This window comes from Lonchura striata, chromosome 30 (genome assembly GCF_046129695.1).
Source record: "Lonchura striata isolate bLonStr1 chromosome 30, bLonStr1.mat, whole genome shotgun sequence".
In the NCBI taxonomy this organism is placed as follows: domain Eukaryota; kingdom Metazoa; phylum Chordata; class Aves; order Passeriformes; family Estrildidae; genus Lonchura; species Lonchura striata.
In genome coordinates, this window is record NC_134632.1 from 920,603 (window position 1) to 933,323 (window position 12,721).

Below are 12,721 nucleotides of genomic sequence, written 5' to 3' on the forward strand. Positions count from 1 at the left end.
GGCCCAGACCTCCATGGAAGCTGGGGGCTATGTGGAGGAACCCCCTTTCCTCACCTCCTGGGTTTTCCTCCGCAGCACTATTTCCTGCTGTCGCTTCTGAGATTCCAGAGCCCTGATTTGGAACTGCACAAGTGAGAAAGAAAAAGACACCCTTGAGGTCCAGCCCGGACATGCTCGCAGTCCCAGTGCTCCCTTTGGCATAGTCTCACTCTCAGTTCTAACAACGAACAGACTCCCAGCCTTGAGCTGGCTCTGGCTGCACATTCCCCATTCCTACAGCATCCCACAACTCCAGCAGGAGCAGCGGGAAGCCTTCAGGAGCGTTCATCCAGCTGTGCTCTGCTAGGACCTCCGGCAAGGCTCCACCAAGCTTCCAGGTATATGTGATCACCTGGAGTGCCAGTGTGGGTCTCAGATTCAGTCAAAGAGAGAAACTGAGAGTTTCTAGCCAGGCAGCAGCCTGGGAAAGAGCTGGAGAAGAATGTAAGTAATTCTTTATCTCTCTTGTTGTTCACACTGTTTATAGTTAAGCTCTATCACTGTGTGTCAAGCACTTTGCAACAATGCTGTGGGTTGTTTTCACTTCGGGACCGATGGATTTGGTCTTCACAAAGCTCTGTATAAAGAGTGGTGTATTTTGAATAAACTGAGTTTTACTCTCAGCAGCCTTCTGAGTCAGTCTTCTCATTCCCGTCCTGCCTCGACAGCGACGTGCCAGAGCAGGACAAAGCCCACCTCCCCGGGCAGACCAGCCCCCTGCACGGGGCCGTGTGGCACAAGCCAGGCTCTCACCTCCTGCCGGCGCTGCTCCTTCTTGAGCTGCGCGATCTCCCGGTTCCTCTTGGTCTCCGCCAGCCGCCGCCGCTGCTGCTCCTCCCGCATCTGCTTCATCAGTGCCACCTGCGAGGAGGGGCCGCTGTGCCTCTGCCCCAGGCACCCACCCACCAGCACACAGCAGCTCTGCGCTGGCCACCAGAGTGCAAGGCACTGCTCCAAGAGGGGAGCAGGGCTTGTCCAGGTGATTCCTCCCTGCCCTGGCACGTCCGGGTACCTTTGCCTTCTTCATCTCGGCCACTTCTGCCTGCAGCTTGCGCAGCTCCCGCTCGTAGCGAGACTGGTTCTTGAGCAGGCGGGCGTGCTCCTTCTGGGCTGCCTGCAGCTTCTGCAGGTCCCGGTTCATCTCCTTCAGCCGCTTCTCGTAGTCTGCCTTGATCTTGTTGGCTTTCTCCTCTGTGTAGCACTCCATGGTGCCTGGTGGGTGGGGAGAGCTCGCAATGGCCATGCAGCCCCAGATCCTCCTGTACCCACACCCCTGCCTGGAGGCACCAAGCACTGTGTCCCTCCCCGTCCCACCAGAGCCCCCCTCACCCCATGGTGAACTGGGGCCTGTCTGGGAATACCCGCTGGAAGAGCTGAGCACAGAGTGGAGATGCAGTGGCTGGCCTGAGCAGAGCTGCAGACTGGGACACACAGCCACATAGATGGGTGACCCTGCCCTCTTTAAGCCTGGAGATCAGCCCCACCACTGGGTGTTTCGCCCCTCAGTTTCCCCAGGAGTCCCCCCAGCTCATGAAGTGGTGCTCAAGGCTGGAATAGACTTTGCCTCACCCCCCTTCTCCAGCACCAGCAGAGTCCAGAGCTGTGCAGCTGACTGATGCTCCCATGGCAAGACAAGGAGAGTCTTGGGGGTGCCAGGGATTCAAGGAGAAGCAGGGGGATAACAAAGCTCTACCAGACCAAGGGGTGGATGCTTTGACTTAGAGTGAGCTGGGCTTGAGCTGGAACTGGGGTCTGAGGCTGTCAGAATGGGATCCCATGGGTGAGGCAGTTCTCACTGAGGTTTTGCAGGACCCGGTCCCGCTCCAGCTGTGTGTCCCGAATCTTGTTCTGCAGTAGGATCAGCTTCTCCTCATACTGGTGCTTGAGGGTCTGCAAACGCCGCTGGCTGTTCTCCAGTTCATCAATCAGCTTCTGCTTGATCTCAATCTCACAGGTCAGATCTGCCAGGTCAGCCTGGAAATTCACAGCTGGAGGCAGAGGAGAAAGTCAGGCTGGGAGGCATGTGGAGCATCACTTCCATGGCCCCACTGGGTCACAGCACATGGAGAGGGCAGAGGAGCTGATGGGAGCCCACATTGCTGGGGAGCAGTAGCACCCAAAGAGCACTGCAGCAGCCCTGGGGCTCTTCCAAGTCCCACAGAGCAGACATGGTTGGGGCACGCAGAGTTCCCTGCCAGAGATACCAGCCGTGCCCCTCCATGCCCATGGCTGCACACAGATTCCACTTTACCCTTCTCCTCTGCATCCGAGTCTGAGTCCACCAGGCTCTCTTCACTGCCCGAATCCTCGTCTTCATCCTCGCGCCCATCCTCTTCCTCACAGCCACTCTCATCCTGTTCTTCCTCCTCCTAAGAGATGAGTGCCTAATCTCAGCCAGCAGGATGGTCTGTCCTTCTCCCCACAGCTTCTCCCTCCTCCAAACCTGAGCTCACCCTACAGCAATGGGCCACAGCCCCCCAGGTGGGACTCAGCCTCCCACACGGGATCCCAGGGGCTGCAGCACCATTTCTGGACCCCCAGCACATCCTGTTGAGAGGAACAGCAATGTGACCCATCCATCCCTTCCCAGCTGACCCCACTTCATCTTACGCTGATTGAAAGCAAGCCCCCAAAAATGTGGACTCCTCATTCTACATCCAGGCTGACTGGGGAGTATCCAGCTTCTGCCCTGCTCCAGCATGGAGTCCTCAGCAAAATGCCCCTTCCAGCCCGAGCTTGGTCCTTGACACCCACTCACCTCTTCCACCTCGTTCTCATCGGTCTCCTCCCCATTGTCCTGCTGCAGTTTCTGCCGCTTCTTAAACGCCTCCTTCTCTGGGCTGGGGGAACAGAGTGGGGCTGGTGAGTCCCAGCATGAGAGAGGCCAGAAACAGGTTCTGCTGAGCCACCCTCCCTCCTGCTCTTGGGCCCTTTGGGGAAAACAGCCTCTGGAATTACGTGACGGGGAAAAGGAGACCGAGGGCAGGGCAGGGCTGGGAGGGGAACGCGGGCGTGCGGGCTCTGGCCATAGCAGAGATGGAGAAGCAGGAGACCCAACCCTGCAGGGACAGACTCAGCCTCCCCCTTCCCAGCACCTCCCCTCACCTCTTCCTCTGCTGCCGCCGCTCTTTCTTCTTCAGGCGCTCCAGGTCCTGCTTGGCCCGCCGGAGGACGTCGGAGGCCTCGGTGTCCAGGGGGGCAGCGGGGCTGCACAGCCCGGCCAGGCCAGCGGGCGAGGAGCCCACGGGGTAGGGGGGCCGGGCAGAGACCCGCGAGAGGCTGCGGCGCAGGGACTCGTTCATGGACTCGCTCTCCAGGAGCTTTGTCCTGGGGAGTGGAAACAGCACGGTCAAAGAGCAGCCATCCCACTGGCCCTGCGGCGGGGGTCTTGCCTGGGTTTAGAATCACAGAATGGTTTGGGCTGGAAGGGACCTTAAACCTCATCTCATTCCACATTCCTGCCATGGAAGGGGCAGGGACACCTTCCACTAGACCAGGTTGCTCCAAGCTCCATACATTCACAGATATGGGATAAACACAGCTGCTTTGGGCAAACTGTGCCACTGCCTCACCACTCTCACAGGGAAGAATTTCTTCCTAACTTCTAATTTAAATCTCTCTACTTTTAGTTTAAAGCCATCTTCCCTTGTCGTATTGCTATCTGTCCACATAAAAATAAAATCCAGCACTCTCCCTCTTTCTTATAAGTCTCCTTTAGGCAGTGGAAGGGGCTCTAGGGTCTCCCCAGTCTTCTACAGACTGAACATGATGTGTCCAGATGGTGTGAGCCAGGGACAGAGTCACTACTAAGCCATTACTGCTAATGATGGGTCAGAAAGCCACAATGCTGCCAAAGTACCAGGATCGAGCAAGAGACTGGGATGGACCCATCTTTGGGAGGCAGCAGTCCCTGGAAGACCCCAGGCACTTCAGATAGAACTTCCCCCTCCATCAATGCCCACACCAAGCACAACAATAGCCAAAGCACCACCTGGCACCAAGGCTGGGCCTCCTTCAGCCCTGTGTAGCAGCAGTGCCACCAGCTGCTGTTCCACAAGGCTTGCAGTCCACCCCAGCAGGGCTGGAGTCACTGAGCTGTGTGAGCCACCCAGCCTCAGAGCCCGGCCCCAGGAGCCCAGAGAGGCCCCAGCTGTGTGCCCACTCACCTCAGCTCCTCAATCTCCCGGATGTAGTTCTGGATGAGGGCGCCGATGGCTTCGTTGCCGTCACCTGCAGCGCAGAGGCAGCGGTGGAGAGAGGCACACGCTGCTGCACCGCAGCCCCGTGCCAGCTGCTGCCCGGGCTGGCCCACCACGGCACCCACCAGCCCAGCCTCACCTGCTTTGGCCAGCATCAGGTTGGCCTCCTGGCTCATGAGGTAGGTGACCCTGCTGTTGATGGCGTCGATGGCCTCCTGCATGGCCTTGACGCGCATGCGCAGGGCGCTGTTCTCCTTCTGCAGCATGGCGTTCTCCCGGAACAGGTCGCTGTAGCCCTCCGTGCCATCCTCCCCGATCACCCGCTTGCCCTGCGGGCACAGCAGGGGAGCCCCTGAGTGCTGGGCAGGCTGGGACACAGACACCACCACTGCACCCCCGGGGCAACCCCAACAGAGAGCAGGGACAAAGCTAGGGACCAGGAAAGCCTGAGCTGAACATGCAGAGGGTGAGAGATGCTTCAGGGCCTCTCCCTGCCTTACCACCCCCAAAACCTGGCCAAGGTCCTCCCTTGACAGGCAGGAGCTGAGACCCTGTATCTGAAACCTCCTGACTCCTCCTAGGGCAGGGGATGGGAGGCAGGAGGCTCTGTCCCACTAAACCTGCCCCAATTCAAACACAAGGAGGGGGCCTTCTGCACCTGTCTCTGCCCCCTCACCAGGTCTGCTCCATCAGCTGGGTTTGCCTTTGGTGGAGTTCATTTTCCTCACAGCAGCTTTTGTGTCATGTTGTGCTGGGGTCTGTGCTGAGAATAGCACGGAGCCCACAGGGATGATTTAGCTCCTGCTGAGTGAGGAGCTGTTCTACCCCTCACCCTGACCCACCAACATTGGGCCAGGGATGCACAGGGAGCTGGGGGGACACAGCCAGGACAGCTGTCCCCCACTGACCACAGGGATATCCCAGACTATGTCATGCCATGCTCAGCACATAAAGCTGGGGGAAAGAAGAAGAAACAGGCATGACTGGAGTGTTGTCCCAAGTCACTGTTACCCTTGACAGAGCTCTGCTGGGCTGGGAATGGCTGAACACCTCCCTGCGATGGGAATGAGTTCCTTGGTTTGCTTTACTTCTTAAACTGCATCCAAACCAAGGAGTTTTCTCAGTGTTGCTCTCCAGCTCTCTCCCCCATCCCACTGGGGGGCAGTGAACAACTGGCTGCATGTGGCTCCCTTCCTTGCTGGGTCCCACAGGACGTGGCAGCACTCACGGCCTTGTACTCCATCAGCTCCATCTGCAGCCGGGCGATCTCGGCCCGCAGGGCGCTGATCTGCTGGCTCGTCTTGTCCTGGTTCACCACCACCTTGTTCTTGATGTTGCGGGCCCGGTTGGCGTACTTGAGCGTGTTCAGGGTCTCCATGAAATCCCGGTCCGAGGGGCTCACGCAGGCAATCATGATGGTTTGGCTTGGGGAGGCAAGGGCAGGGTGAAAGACAGTCCCTGCACAGCTCAGCAGCCCAGCAGGTGGAAACTCAGCTCTCAACACAGACCAGGCGCCCCAGACACCCATCCTGGATGGAGGCCCATCCTGGGCCCTTGTGGGTTTTAAAACAAGGTATGAACTGGGTTCATCCCTCCCAGAGCACCCACGAGACCCCTCAAGCACATCACACAGCACTGAGCAAAGGCAGCCCTTCCTCAGTGCCTCCCTCTTTGGAGAAGAGGCAGGGAATTCAATCCCATGCTGGGCACCATCATTTGCCAAGTCCCAGATCTGTGAGGGCTCAGGAAGGTTTTGCATCAGCTGATTCTGCCAAAGCTGCTAATTGCACCTGAGGCTGATGAGGAACCACAGCCTTTACATCTGTAAAATCATGCCGTGCCTGGAAGAAGGCATCTCCTCCTCACCAGGCAGCCACTGGAGCCCTGAGACAGCTCCTGCATAGCTCCAGAGCCCCCTTAGCTCCATCTGGGGGGGCCCAGCCCTGCAGCCCTCAGCCCAGGCTCAGCCCCCTTACCTGTTGCCCCCGAGGGAATCCTGCAGCAGGCGGGTGAGCTTGGAGTCGCGGTAGGGCACGTGCACGACCTTCTTGCTCTGGTCTCCAAGGGCACTGATGACATTCCCCAAGGCCAGCTACCAACACAAAGGGAAGCCCCCCCATGTTCAACCCTGGCTGAGGGTGCAGCTGCCATGCAGCCAGCACATCAGGCCTGGGGCACGCCCTGTAGCACAGCTTTGGGTTGCACAAGGCGCAGGCGTGGGGCTTCCCTTAGCCTGGGCTCTGCCTCTCTCCATGCTGCACTGAGAAGCAGCATCAAGCCCCAGAGCGGGTTTCTTAGCTCTGATTAGCAGATCTCACCCTTTTGGGAGCTGCACCCCTCCCCACAGCATGAGTCTCCTTTGGCAGCAGAGCTGTGCTGTCCTTTGAGAGCAGAGCTGCGCTCCCACCACTGGCACTGTGCATGTTCTTGCCATCAGGCACAGCCACGACAGCAGCACCCCGACAGCCCAGGGCAGCTCCAAGCAACAGCCAGAAGTGTCCCAGGCTTCCCCTGGCAGGCCTTGCCTTGCCAGTCCCCCTGCCCAGCACAGCCCAGTGCCCTACCAGCCCGCAGTTGATGGAGATCCCCTCCTTCGCTCTCTCGCCAGTGGCACCCGTGCGCTTCAGCCTCTCCGAGCCAGCCAGGTCCACAAAGTGAAACTTGGCTGTCAAGGTCTCGTACTCAGCAGCCGGTTGGGATCCATCCAGAAGGCTGCTCACCTCCTCATTCACCTGCAGCCAGGACACACGAGGGGTCACCGCCCCAGACTGGAGCAGGCAGAGGCTCCCAGAGTCGGAGCATTCACCCTCCGTATCCAGCCCCCCAGAGATGGGGACAGCATCCCAAGAGCAGCTTGCTCTGAGCCATCCTGCCTTGGATCAGCTCACCCTCAGCCCCATTAAATCCTGATGCGGGCCATGACTGGAAAGAAGACAGAAAAATCCCTGCTCCCCTTTGCCACACTTCAAACCCTCTCTCCTTCCCAAGGGAACTTCATGCATCCCCTGGGTATGGATCCCAAGAACCTGCCACGAGGCAGGACCACATCTCACCAGCTCTGGGCGGGCACACACTCTCGTCTGGCACAGGTGAATAGTGAAGATGGCATGGGATCGGGAGCTCTGCACGTTCATCTGGGTGCTGGCCGTGGTGCGGGAAAGAGCTCCTTGTTTCAGGCACTGGATCAGCTGCAACGACACCAGGCAAGGAAGGAAACCTTAAAGTCCCCTTCTGGGGAGTCAGGACAGACCCTGTGCAGCTCAGTGGACACACTGACCTTTTCCAGAACACCCCAGCACTGCACTCCCATCCTGGGAGAGCTCTCCCCCACCAAGCTGTCCCCACATCGCACATCCCTGGCCAGTGGCACCCAGCTGCCACCCCTGCCCTGTGTCTGCCCCATCCTGCACCCACCTCATCCTGTGAGCTGATGAGGCGTGACGTGACCCCCGTGGTGTAGATGCTCCCACTGGCATCCTCGTGGATTTTGATGTTGGATTTGCGGTGGCGCGCGTCGGGGTCGCGGGTGCTGTCGAACAGGTCCAGGATCTCCTCGTTGTAGAGCTGAGCGGGGCAGCAGAGGGTGTGGGGAGAGCAGAGGAAGCACAAGGCTGCTCAAGCTGGCACTGCAGGACTGGCAGGAGCTGCCCTCTGGCACCCTGCTGCCTCTCCCCCATGGCTGGGTGTGCTCACAGCAGCTGCAAGGCTGAGCAGGGGAGCTGGGGTGTGTGCATGTGCAGGAGAGGAGGCACAAGCACAGGATCATGGAATCCTTCAGACTGGAAAAGCCCTCTAAGATAATCAAATCCAACCATTTATGCCAGCACTGCCATGTTCACCACTAAACCATGTCCTCAAGTGCCACACCCACACATCTTCTGACCACTTCCAGGGATGGTGACTCCCCCTCTGCCCTGGGCAGCCTGTGACAATGCCAGACCACAACTTCAGGGAAGAAATTTTTCCTAATATCCAATCTAAACCTCAACTGGCACAATCTGAGGCTGTTTCTTCCTGTTCCTTGTCCCTGTGAGTAGAGCTCGACCCCCATCTGGCCCCACCTTCCTGTCAGGAAGTTGTAGAGAAAAAAGGTCCCCCTGAGCCTCCTCTTCTCCAGGCTGAGCCCCCCAGTTCCCTCAGCCACTCCTCGTCACACTGCTGCTCCAGAGCTTGCCATGCAAAGCTCTGAGCTGCAGTCTGGGTGGGTTTCTGCTGCCCAAAGCTGTCCAGTTCCTGGTGCACACAAACACTGAGCAGACACCCAGGAGCTACAAATCCCCCTGACCCTCCTGGCTCACCCGGCCACACAAGCCAGTGAAATTCCACTCTCATCACAGCTCAAGGTCACCTCTGTTGGGTGTACAGGGGATAAGGGGGCCCAGGGAGTGCTGAACAAGCAGGAAAGCCCTGCTGCCCCAGAGCTGACTCCATCCACATCCTAACCCTGCAGTCCCCTCTCAGCTTGGGGTGGAGGGACACCCCTGCCCATCTGTCCCCTGCTGCCACCATTCAATGTCACCTCTTGCACCCACATGCCAGTGCAGAGGGCTGGGTCACCCAAGGATTGCAGTTCCTGGCCAGCACAAGGGATCAGACTAATCCATCCCTGGCTGCCCCTGGTGCCACCAGGCTCCTCAAAGGTTTAAACCTGCTCCCAGGAGCAAAGTCACAAGACTGGGATCAGCCAGAACAAATCCTGTGCCCCTGCCAGGACAGCAGGGTTGGTGACTGGTGCCTGATGTGGCCATGAGCTGCTTTAGCCACGCAGGATTTCAGGACAGGCAGGAAATTGTCCCCATTTCCATCCCAGCACAAAGGATCCCTAAAGAGAAGCCCCACAAACTGAGCACAACTGGGCAGGCAACCAGGACTTGGACAGGCCACGAGATGGGAATGGGAGGACAAACAGCACCACAGGGACTCTGCAGATGGAGACATAAGTGGGAAGGATTTCTCCAGCCAGGAAGTGACTTTGGGCCCTCTCCAAGCCACCAGCAGACACCCAGATGCGATGGCCAACAAAGCCACCAGGAGGCAAGATCACAGCACAGGGCCCTTCCCTGCCCATCTCCTCTGGGTGCATCCCGGGTCACAGCCTCAACCAGATGAAGCTTGCTTGGGAGCTCAGCTTTGCTCAGCACCACCCTGTGCTTTCTCACTGGGGCCTTAAAACACTTCCCACTTGCACCTCTTTGCTCTTTCAGCCCAGGAGCAACCTCCAGGAAAAACGCTGCCAACACATGAGGTCCATGGGCTTCCCAGGACAAACTTCTCCAGGGAATGAAGCAGTTAATAGAAGAGGTTTTGACTAGGAGAAGCCTGGGCAGAGGCAAGAGAGGATTCGTTCTCAAGGTCAGAGATGCAACAAAGGTCATGGGAAATAGCACAGTCCTTCCCCAACCCCCTCCCCAGAGTGGCACTTTCTTCTGCTCCTGTTTAACTGGGAGCTCTGGTCCAAGGCCGTGGGCTATCCTTGACCTCAAACAAGGATGAGACAGCCCAGAGCCCCTGGATCCCCAGGGCACCAAGCCATAAAGCCCTTCCCCATTGTGGGAGCTCCCTCCACCCAGTGTGCAGCCATGTAGGAGTCCCCAGTGCACCAGCACACATCCCAGCCCCAGCCTGTCACAGGGTCCAGCTCTGCCAGGAGCCAGCCAGGAGATCTGGAACAGCTCAAGGCACGGGAGCAGGGACAGGGCAGAGCCATGGTGTCCCCCAGAGCTGCCATCACCCACCCACCTCCAGGAACTGGGCGCTGACTTTGAACTCGGGCGCTGCCAGGCCCTGGCTCTGGGCCGCTCGCCTGCGCTCCTCGATGCCGCTGAAGAGGTGGCTGATGGCCCGGGGGATGATGCCCTGCTCCTCCTCCGAGGTGCTCATGTCGAAGCCAGTGCCCATGGTGTAGGTCTTCCCTGCTCCAGTCTGTGCAGAGACAGGGGGGGAGCTGGCTGGGCCCTCCCAGGCTCAGCTCTGCCCAATGCACCCTGCATTTCCCCTCTGCTGCTTTAGGCTCCCCAGATGTCCCTGCGAAGCCACTGCGAACCCCAGTGCCACGCTCCCAGCCCTGCCACCCCTGCCCCCAGCTCTCACCCAACCAGGGACAGCTCTGTTCTCTCCATACCAGGTTCTCAGACACCCTCCACCTTCCCTAATGCCCCAGGTGCCCCTGCAGCACCCCTGGAGAGCCCAGTGCTGAGGGCAGAGCCCGTACCTGCCCGTAGGCCAGCACAGTGGCATTGTAGCCCTCGAAGCAGCCCTCGATGAGCTTCCCCATGCACGTCGTGTAGATCCGCTCCTGCCACGTGTCCAGGTCAAAGACAAAGTCATAGGTGAAGGCCTTGTCCTTGCCCAGCAGCACCTGGGGCTCGCCAGGTGTCACCGAGGTACAGATGTGGCACCCCTCTATCTTCTCCTTGGGCAGCTGCGGACGGATCCTGTGGGAAGAGAAGCAGGCTGAGGGCAGCACAGGCTTGAGGGACACCAGGCTGGTCCTGAGGAGGAGAGCACAGCCCATCCTGTGATCCATGTCCTAGAGTGTGCCCAGTCCAGCACAACCGGAGGGAAAAGCCTGCTCCCCACTGCTCTGCACTGGGGCAGAGTGCTGTGTCAGTTTGGGGCACCACAGCGTAAGAAGGACAGAAAGATATTGGGAGTGTCCAGAGAGGGGACATAAGAATGGTGAAGGGCCTTGAGGAACCCTGTGAGAAGCAGCTGAGGTCACTTGGCTTGCTCAGACTGGACAAAAGCAGCCTGAAGTCAGACCTATGGAAGTCTGCAGCTTCCTCACAAGGAGCAGCTCTGATCTCTGCTCTCTGGGACAGGGACAGGACCCAATGCAACAGCTGGGGCTGTGCCAGGTGAGGGTCAGGCTGGAGATCAGGAAAGGTTCTTCCCCCAGAGGTGCTGGCACTGCCCAGGCTCCCCAGGGAATGGGCACGGCCCGGAGGCTGCCAAAGCTCCAGGAATGTTTGGACAATGCTCTCAGGGATGCACAGGGTGGGATTGCTGGGGTGTCCTGCACAGAACCAGGAGCTGGACCCTGTGGGTCCCTTCCAGCTCAGGACATTCTACAACTCCTGCTGGAAACGTGGCTCATGGAGGCAGGGGACGGGCAGCACCTCTGCCTGTAGCACAGAGCACACAGGGCAGGGGATGCTGCAGCCAGCCATAACCCTGACCTGTTTGCAGCTGAGAAGAGAGGGTGACACATCCCAGAAATACCACCAGGCACCTCCATGAATGAGCTGACAGGCAGGGCTGGGCACAAAGAGCCTGCACCTGGAAGTGCCCCCGGCCCACCAGCCCCTCACTAAGCTCTGGCTCATTCACCCACTGCCCCTGGCAGGGCTGGGCACGGACAGGGGCTGTGGCACCAGATCAGCCCCAGCAGGGACGGGGCAGAGCCGGGCAGCCAGGCCAGCACAGCCCCACTCACCCCCGACACAGACACATCAAACTACACAAACACATCAAACCGCAGCTACAAAGGCTTGAAATGCAACATGCAAAACCACCACAAGACAGTCCTCACCGTTTGAAGCAAAGCACCACCCAGCCCAAAAGCTGTCCCCAGCCACGGACTCCCGATGGGACCGGGACAGGCGAGGCTGAGCCGGCTCCTGGCCCGGGCAGAGCCTGACCCACCCATCACATCCCACCCACTGCACGCAGCCCTGCCTGGGACGTGTGGGAGCAGAGTGGCTGGAACTGCACAGGCACTGCTGCTCTGCATGGCTGCATGGGCACTGCTGCTCTGCATGGCTGTACAGGCACTGCTCCTCTGCATGGCTGCACAGGCACTGCTGCTCTGCATGGCTGCACAGACACTGCTCCTCTGCAGGGCTGCACGGGCACTGCTGCTCTGCATGGCTGCACAGGCATTGCTGCTCTGCATGGCTGCACGAGCACTGCTGCTCTGCAGGACTGCACGGGCACTGCAGCTCTGCAGGGCTGCACGGGCACTGCTGCTCTGCATGGCTGTACAGGCACTGCTCCTCTGCATGGCTGCATGGGCACTGCTGCTCTGCATGGCTGCACAGACACTGCTCCTCTGCAGGGCTGCACGGGCACTGCTGCTCTGCATGGCTGCATGGGTACTGCTGCTCTGCAGGACTGCACGGGCACTGCTGCTCTGCATGGCTGTACAGGCACTGCTCCTCTGCATGGCTGCATGGGCACTGCTCCTCTGCATGGCTGCACAGACACTGCTCCTCTGCAGGGCTGCACGGGCACTGCTCCTCTGCAGGGCTGCACAGGCACTGTTGCTCTGCATGGCTGCACAGGCACTGCAGCTCTGCATGGCTGTACAGGCACTGCTCCTCTGCATGGCTGCACAGGCACTGCTCCTCTGCATGGCTGCACGAGCACTGCTCCTCTGCAGGGCTGCACGGGCACTGCTGCTCTGCAGGGCTGCACAGGCACTGTTGCTCTGCTGCTCTGCAGGGCTGCACAGACACTGCTCCTCTGCAGGACTGCACAGACAC

General features: G+C 59.3%; 1 protein-coding gene across 5 annotated transcripts in view; it reads right to left on the reverse strand.

Annotated features, from left to right (window-relative positions):
- KIF21B (kinesin family member 21B) overlaps positions 1 to 12,721 on the reverse strand; it is a 50,707-nt gene that overhangs the window by 23,094 nt on the left and 14,892 nt on the right. For all 5 annotated transcript variants that reach the window (XR_013341256.1, XM_021527658.2, XM_021527657.2 and 2 more), the window contains exons 2-17: positions 10,450 to 10,672; positions 9,978 to 10,160; positions 7,653 to 7,802; positions 7,292 to 7,426; positions 6,803 to 6,970; positions 6,215 to 6,330; positions 5,467 to 5,662; positions 4,378 to 4,567; positions 4,206 to 4,269; positions 3,145 to 3,366; positions 2,798 to 2,879; positions 2,291 to 2,408; positions 1,836 to 2,027; positions 1,052 to 1,251; positions 793 to 900; positions 55 to 123 (exon numbers count right to left, since the gene is read on the reverse strand). Coding sequence is in view for 4 of the 5 variants with exons in the window: in XM_021527658.2 (XP_021383333.1) it covers positions 55 to 123; positions 793 to 900; positions 1,052 to 1,251; positions 1,836 to 2,027; positions 2,291 to 2,408; positions 2,798 to 2,879; positions 3,145 to 3,366; positions 4,206 to 4,269; positions 4,378 to 4,567; positions 5,467 to 5,662; positions 6,215 to 6,330; positions 6,803 to 6,970; positions 7,292 to 7,426; positions 7,653 to 7,802; positions 9,978 to 10,160; positions 10,450 to 10,672 (2,416 nt within the window). In the remaining variant the exon portion in view is untranslated. The remainder of the gene's footprint in view (positions 1 to 54; positions 124 to 792; positions 901 to 1,051; positions 1,252 to 1,835; positions 2,028 to 2,290; positions 2,409 to 2,797; positions 2,880 to 3,144; positions 3,367 to 4,205; positions 4,270 to 4,377; positions 4,568 to 5,466; positions 5,663 to 6,214; positions 6,331 to 6,802; positions 6,971 to 7,291; positions 7,427 to 7,652; positions 7,803 to 9,977; positions 10,161 to 10,449; positions 10,673 to 12,721) is intronic.